Source organism: Phocoena phocoena, chromosome 10 (genome assembly GCF_963924675.1).
Source record: "Phocoena phocoena chromosome 10, mPhoPho1.1, whole genome shotgun sequence".
Taxonomy (NCBI): Eukaryota; Metazoa; Chordata; class Mammalia; order Artiodactyla; family Phocoenidae; genus Phocoena; species Phocoena phocoena.
The window spans coordinates 46,106,202-46,114,312 of record NC_089228.1 but is presented as its reverse complement, the minus strand read 5'-3'; the positions used below and the strand labels follow the sequence as shown (position 1 = coordinate 46,114,312).

Genomic DNA, 8,111 nt, shown 5'->3' with positions numbered 1-8,111 from the left:
CCTAGGAATTAAGATTTTAAATGGTCCAGGGATGTGCCCCAGCATTGCTATGTTTTAGGAACTCCTAGAAGATTCTAATGGTCAGCCAGAGTTGAGAGCCACTGTTTTTAGGGACAGGAAGGAGCCAACTGTTGAATCTGAGTGATGGGGGGGAGTATTCTGATGCCATTCGAGGTCTGGTGGCACATTCAGGCATGGGAGGGTGTGTAGAGAGCTGACGCTTAGCTCGGCTCAGCTTTGGCTTTCAGGGGACCTGAAGTGAGGGTGGGTCTTCCAAGCTTCCTCATGGACACATGCAAAGATAAGGAGCCAACTCCAGGCTTGGGGGTTGTAGACAGGGCTGACTATGTGCTGAGCACTCTTGGGAAAGGAGCAGTTTGTGGAGTTTGCTTAGGCTCAGGCTTCTTTTCCTACTGCAAGGGCAAGATGGCAGAGGACACCTTGAGGCTCCAGTTCAGGGCCATGCAGGAGATGCAGCACAGAAGGTTACAGAAGCAGATGGAGAAACGGAAGGAAAAAGAACTTAGCTTCCAAAGCAGAGTTGATGACCAAAAAGAGCCCGTGGAGATCTCTGATGGCCTCAGCGTCCTCCAAGCCGGGGAGCAGAACTCAAAAACCAGCTTTGAGCAGAGGTAAATGCAAGTTTGGACTCTCTCAGGAGCACTGCAGGGAGGTAGGGAAGGTGGGGGAGGATGATTGCAGACAGTTCGACAGGCAGGTTGACCAGATGTGTGTTTATCAGCTGAGACCCAGAAGTTTTGACACAGAGATTGTTATTGAAGACTCTTGCATCGGATAAAGGGACATAATTTGACATGAAGTGTATTCAAAAACCACTTAAAGTCAAATGGAAAATTTGAAACTCATCAAGGTGTAATTTATTCACTTGAATTTTCTTATGTAGTCTCTCTTTCGTGAAAAATGTGTTTTGGTTTTTGAGGAGCTGGTTAGCTGGCTCTGATGATTCACAGGTGATCGTTACTCCAAACCTCATCCGCGACTGTTCTCCTGTGTCAATTTCCCTTCCCTGACACATAAAGACACATAAACATACCCGTCCTAAAGAAGCAGTTTATGGATTCCTTGCTTTTATATGGTTGGTGAAACAGTTGAAAGGAGTCCAGAATCTTCTCATTTTGCTTTAAATTTGCCAATGTCACACAGATGCATTGATTTATATTGGTTGTTAGAAGCAGGAGTCTGGATTGAAACAAAATTGTTTTCTAGTCATTTTGCAAAAAAAAAAAAAAAAAAAATCACAGCAGTTGTTGAGCTATCTCTTTGCTTCTGGTTTCACCCAGAATCTATCTTCTCCATCTGCAAATTCTACTTTTCATGGTTTCTCGATTTTCACAATGTTCTACTGAAAAATGCTAATTAGGACAAGATAAAGATTTCTCAATAATTGAAAAAATTCATACGGCTCCTAAATATTAGCTCTAAGTTAACCCCAGACCTATTCCCAAATGATCTTTCCCCAAGTCAGAGAAACTGGAATTTGTGGAGACTTGAGCTGTTGGTAGAATAACACCAACAATAATAATAGCTGTTAGTTAATAATTACTGTTATCTGTAATTTCCGTAACTTATTTACTTCCTGAGCAACTGCCTCTGTGGAGCTGGCTCCATGCCTAATGGTAGAAGTGATCACAGACCCACGAGTCACATGTTCCTCATGTTTTAAAGTTCTAAAAAAATGACTTGCAAGACAATTGTAATATACAAAACTAGCCACCTATTCTGATTTCCTATTGGGTTTACCTGGGAGACCCAGAGACCTGGTCTCAACTAAAGGCTTAGACAATTCCTCTTTCGTCTTCTAATATACGTATGCAATTAAGGCTATAAATTTCCTTCTAAGTATCACTTTAGCTGCTGTTCACAAGTTTTCATACATATTGCTTCTACAGTCAATCCGTTCTAAATGCTTCATAATACACATTATGATTTCTTCTTAACCCATAAATAATTTAGGAGTGTGTGTATGTGTGTGGTTTTGTTTTTTTTTTTTCAGTTCCAAGCATATGATGGGTTTGGAGTTCTGTGTTTTATTTTATTTTTGTTCTCTGTTTAGTATTGATTTCTAATTTTAGTCAATTCCCATTAAGAAAATGGTCTGTATAATGTCCATTATTTGGAATTTGCTAAGGTTGCCTTTGAAGCCTAAATTATAATACATCTTTATGCATGTTCCATGGATGCTGGAAAGGAGTATGAATTCTCTGGGTGGGGTTTTATATAGCTCTGTTGAATCTGTAGTAAACCATGTTATTGAAAACTTCTTTCTCTGGCTTCCCTGGTGGCGCAGTGGTTGGGAGTCCGCCTGCCGACGCAGGGGATGTGGCTTCGTGTCCCGGTCCGGGAGGATCCCACATGCTGCGGAGTGGCTGGGCCCGTGAGCCATGGCCGCTGAGCCTGCGCATCCGGAGCCTGTGCTCCGCAACGGGAGAGGCCACAACAGTGAGAGGCCCGCGTACCGCAAAACTAAATAAATAAATAAAAAATAAAATAAAAATTGGCACATTTAAAAAAAAAAAAACTTTTCTCCTTTCACTTGTGTGTGTGTCCTTAATCGTTCAGTTTTGAGAACAGTGTGTTAAAAATCTGCTCACTGAGATTCCCTTAATTTCTCATTCCTATTTTGTACAGACCAGTTCTTATCTCCACCCAGTGCCCAACCAGGTACAACAAACCTGGGCTGTGGAGGCCTGACCCCTGCCCATCGGTTCCTGTGATTCTGCCTTTGCCTTACAGGATGCTTGAAGACGAGATCGAACGGCTTCGGGATCAACTCAGGGAAACAGTGGATGAGAACGGGCGATTGTATAAGTTGCTGAAGGAGAGGGACTTTGAAATCAAACACCTCAAAAAGAAAATAGAAGAGGACAGATTTGCCTTCACAGGTAGCTCCACCGCTGTTGCGACAGTTTCTGCTCTGAAGTCCAGGTGGGCTGGCCCAGCTGCCGTGGAGGCAGCGTGGGTGACCCCGCTGGACCTCATGACAAGAGTTCTCCGTGATGCTCGCTACATGTTCGGTGGGCCAACGGCACCCATTCTGTCTGGATGCTCTGGCTCAAACACTGTATCATGGATGCGAAAAAGCCCCAGTGGAAGTAGACATTGACTCTACACCACTTGCTGTTGCTGCTCCAGAAGGGTGGACAGGACAGGGGAGTTCGCTCTTCTGAGAGGATTTCCTGGGATCCAGCAGCATGTACAGTGGACCTTGGCCCTTCAGGTCGGAGTTGGACCTTGGTTCTGTTGCTGGAGACCTTGACCCTGTGGGTCTGTTAGGGACCTTGGCTTTGTGGGCCTGGAGATGACCTTAGCCTTGTGGGTGTGGGCTGGACATTGACCACTGACCCTGTGGTTATGAGCTAGACCTTATTCTTACAGATCTGGTGGGGACCTTGGCCCTGATTGTCCTCTGCTTGATGTATGCCCGTTGAGCAATTCCCAGGTGGTTGACTGAGAAAGCACAAAGTCAGTGCCAGCAATCACAGAGGGCATGATGCCTCACCTGGCCTCTGCCAGAGCGTCTCTCTATGCCTTTGCTAGTAAATGACTTTAAGAGTAGGTGCACCCAGAGGACCAGTGCTGAATTGAAAAGCAAGGGGAATCTGGTATCTTAAAGGCCCTTGATAGCCTGTTGTGCTTCCCTCCATTCTTTGGCCTCTTCTGTCTAAAACAAAACCACACTGAACAGAAGATAACACCTAACCTGGCTCGGGGTTCAGATGCGAAGGGGCAGCTTTGGCAAGGGTGTCGAGAAGTTGATGGGCTCCAGGGAGAGCAGGAGATGCCTCCTCACCCCAGGAGACCTGGGAGACAGGGCCTGCTCCCTTTTCTCCAGCCTGCCCCACGTCCTGTCTTCTGCCGCTTCTGCTGGTGTGCTCATGGCCTCATCTGATTGCCGGCCCCGAGCCTCCCTCAAGACCTCTGAAATCCAATCCTCACTCAGAAGCCCCCATTTCTGATTTCCAACTTCACGTTTTGAAGAGAAAAGTCTGACAGTCTCAGTTCATGTTTTTAAACCAGGCTACAGTGACAGGCTGCTGACAGCTGAAGAACTGGTTTACCTTTGGGTGGACTTTTAGTGTTTGCTTTAGTTTAGTTTTTCTATTTCTTTGTACAATTTTTTTAGTGATTGCACACATAACTTTTCATGGTCCACTTAGAATTAATATTTTACCACTTCAAGTGGAATGAAGAAACTTGACCACCATATAAGTCCCTTTACCCTCCCCCCTTATAATACAGCTTTTATATGTATTATGTCTGTATATGTTGAACATCCCGTCAGACTATGCTATGATATTTGCTTTCAACCATTATACGTTTTAAAAAACTGAAGGTTGCAAAATAGTCTATTATATTTACCCAGATATTTTAGCATTTCTGTGCTTGCCCATTCGCTGATGCCCCCATTATCATGGGGTTGCAGCTTCAAGAGTGGGGCTTGTCTGGAGACAGAGTTGGGAGAGAGCCCTGGCTTGCTCTCAGCCCTACTTCCTGCCCTTCGGACTAGAGAGGGCTTCTCTTAGACTTCTTTCTGATGTCTAGTTCCAGGATCTGTAATGCTTTGGGGTCCTGGGAGGAAAACATAACCAGAGAACTCACCACTGGACCATTTGTATTTCTAGGTTTGGTTTCCTCCCCCAGGTTCTTCCTCCTTTTCTCCTGATGTGTCCTAATCCTCTTCAACAGACACGAGGTGGCCGAGGGCAGCTACTCATTGTTGCCCAAATCGCTGCTGGCCCAGGCCAGCAGCAGCAAGCCTGTTCGATGTGTGGACCTGTGTTTTTAATTGACCTTACCGTTTTCCTTCATTTTAGGGACGGCTGGTGTGGCTGGGGATGTGACTGCCACCAAGATCGTTGAGCTGTCCAAAAAGAACCGGGTGCTGATGGCAGAGTCCGAGGGTGCGAAGACCAGAGTGAGGCAGCTGAGCAACCGCATCCAGGAGCTGGAGCGAGAGGTGAGGGGCCTCAGGCGCCCCTGCCCCGGGCTCCCTGTACCCCACGCCACTCCTCCAGAGACGGAGCACACTTAGATGCTGTAGGTCCTTCCCGAGGACTGGTGGGTCAGTGTTTGCAATGAGTCCCTCAGTCTCTGTCATATCCTGAGAGGGGAAAGTGTCGGGAAGCAAGGAGGACGCAGGCGGTGGAGAGATAGCCCAACATAGCAAGGAGGACGCAAGCTTGGAGCCTGACCACCTGGGTGTAAATCTCAGCTCCACTACTGACTTGTGTTGTGACTTGGAGCCAGGTATAAGCTCTCCGTGCCTCAGTTTCCTCCGCCTGTCACGTGGCAGTTATAACGGCACTCACCCCAAGGTTTTCTGAGGATTAAATGACTTAACACTGTAAAAGGCTTAGAACAGTGCCTAGCAGGTAGTTAGCACCAGAAAGGCATTGTTGAATAAATTAACAGGGATGCTTGCTAATCTGAAGCTAGAGCCAGGAGCGTTCCACCAGTTCGTCTCACTTTTGTCCACCTTCCTCTTTCTGCTGCCCCTACCTTCCCACAGCTGACGACAAACCCCTCCAGTCGAGAGAAGGCACAAGACCCAGCAGTTCATGGTCCCTCAGGAGCTAGGGTGAACCTACGCAGCTTCTCCTTATGTGGCTGGAGGAGCAGAGGCTGGCAGAGGTTAAGAGGCTTTCTCAAGTCACACAGCATGTGGTGGTGCCGGATTTCAAATCCAGTTCCGTTGCTCTCCAAAATCCTCCACAGTCATTACACTTGGCATTGAATTAGACCTTCTTTATTCTACAACGTATTTTTTGAGAATCATCACAGGCTCTGGGCCAGGCCCTGGGGAGACTGTGGGGAGCAAAATAGGCTTGGTCCTTGCCCTCCTGGAGACAGACCAGCATCGAGGGCCCCTTAGAGGGGGGAGTATGCACAGTGGGTCCCTGGAGGATGAGAAGGGGCCAGACTCGGAGGGGTGGGGGAGAGGCCTTCATGCAGAGGACCCAGCAGGTACAAAGTCCCTGAATAGGAATAAAGGCCTGAAAGGGGACCAATGTGGCCGAGCTTGGAGCAGGATGAGGTCAGAGAGGTGGGAGGGCGGGTCGTGCCCAGCCTTGTCAGACAGGGATGGTCTTTGTGTGAAGGACAATTGGGAAACCCTTAAAGGGTTGGTTGGCTGTCTGTATACAGCAGTGGTCTTGGCCACCAGGCCATGAGCCTGAGTGGCAGGTCTCTCAGTGTCTCTGACCTTGTCTCCTCAACTGCAATGTGAAGTCCGTACGTAGTTCCTTTTCTCTCCGCCTCCCAGGCTGTTGTCAGATGCAGACCATGGCTGCAGAATCATTATTTACTAAGCTGTTCGTGAATCCTAGGCTACGACTGGGGAGTGGGGCAGACAATCTCCCATCGCAGAGTGCCTTGTAAAGGAGAGTCCTTCCATTCATGGGCCTTAAAATGAGCTGAAGGGACGGACTGCTGAGATCCGTGACCACACATCCGACGGCAGTACCAGAGCCCTTCACTCAGGTGCCGCAACTGCTGAGCAGAATTAAATATTAAGTGCCAGGTTTGCTTTTTCAGCTGCAGATGGCCCTGGCCAGGCTGCCGGCCAAGGGAGCCACCGACGCAGGAGCCAAGCTGCCGAAGGCCCAGATGGGAGACAGAGCCTTGGTATGAATTCTCTTCTGTGCTGGGGAGTGTGTGAGGCAGCCATGGGCTTGGGCCTCCCCTCTTCCATGGGGGCGTAGGTGCCTCTGTCCGGCATCCACCCCATTGCTGAGCCAGTGCCACCATTGCAGCATCCTCAGAATAGCCATCAGGGGACAGTGACCAAGTCTACTGTCTGAGGCCAAGAATGCCCCTGTGAAGGCTGGTGAGGGGTTAACTCTGATTTAGTCCCCAGAGAGGGAGATCAGGAGGGGCCTGAGGACCCTGGAATCCTAGAATTTCAGGACCAGGAGGGAAGGAAGACCTGATCCAATTAGCCTCCTGCTCTCAGCCCAGCCGTAAAGGATGTCCGTTACAGCATCCTTACTGGAAAGACATCCAGCCTCTCTACCTTAACCCAGGGACGGGGAGCTCACTGCTCAATGGAACCCTGTTTTTTGCTGGGGCAATCCATATTGTAAGAAGTCTTCCCTTTGTGGAACTCCAGATCTACAGCGTAAAAGTGACTATTGGGAATGGGGCTGTTCCCAAGATTCCAGTTTTTCTAAGCAAATGAGCCTCCATGAAACTCAGGGCATGGGAATTGCAGCTCCGTGAAAGGAAGGCAGTCTGACCCAGTGGGCCACTGGGGAGGAGCATGGAGCCCAAGCCAGACAATAAATAGCTCAGAGTCTCAAGAACATCCCAGGAGGCCTCCCCTTGGTTTTCTTTTCTTTTTTTTTTTTTTTGGCCACACCTCACGGCTTATGGGATTTTAGTTCCCCGACCAGGGATTGAACCTGGGGCCTCAGCAGTGAGAGCACCAAGTCCTAACCACTGGACCAGCAAGGAATTCCCCCCATGGTTTTCTTAAGAAGCCAAATGAGTTGGTGAAACAGAATCCAAGCCTCAGGACTCCTAGTTCAGTGCCCCTTTTCCACCCAATCTTCGCTGTTGTCTGTGACTCAAGATCAAGCCGCCTCATGCCTGTCTTGAGGAGAATGCTGCTCTCGAGTGGTGGGCCCCTCAGGTTCCAGGTCGGGGGTGAACATGTCTCCTGAAGGCTAGTCTTGTGTAGATCTGTCTCATTGCTGGGGAGGCAATGGAGGGGCTCCGCCCTCAGCAGACGCCAGACTGAGTGTCATTCAGTGCCTTTCCCAGCTCTGAGGGACACTTCTAAGCTGCCCCTTGTTTATCCATACCTCTGACTGGGGCTGTCCTAAATGGGAAACTACTTGTTCAGTCACTTGTCGAGCCTGGCAGAATGTTCTGAGCCCTGGAACACAGAGAATCAAAGACAAGCCCACTGTCCACAGGGGGTTCAAGAGGGGAGATGAGTAGGCATATTAAAGGAAGGCAGGGGACAGGGCCTTCAGAGAAAGCCCCTAGGCCCTGAGTTCACAGAGGGAGCGCACGCTCCACCTGAGGCAGCCAGGAGGTGGGATGGATGAGGGCTTCCTCAGGTGGCCTTGCTGGAGCAGGAAGATGGG

General features: G+C 48.9%; 1 protein-coding gene across 1 annotated transcript in view; it reads left to right on the top strand.

The window, feature by feature from the left end:
- Nucleotides 1–426: 426 nt before the first annotated feature.
- The window catches only part of CCDC13 (coiled-coil domain containing 13), a 28,881-nt gene continuing 21,196 nt past the window's right edge, over nucleotides 427–8,111 (top strand). Inside the window, exons 1-4 of the mRNA XM_065885928.1 lie at nucleotides 427–632; nucleotides 2,755–2,903; nucleotides 4,836–4,978; nucleotides 6,556–6,645. Coding sequence (XP_065742000.1) covers nucleotides 427–632; nucleotides 2,755–2,903; nucleotides 4,836–4,978; nucleotides 6,556–6,645 — 588 coding nt within the window. The remainder of the gene's footprint in view (nucleotides 633–2,754; nucleotides 2,904–4,835; nucleotides 4,979–6,555; nucleotides 6,646–8,111) is intronic.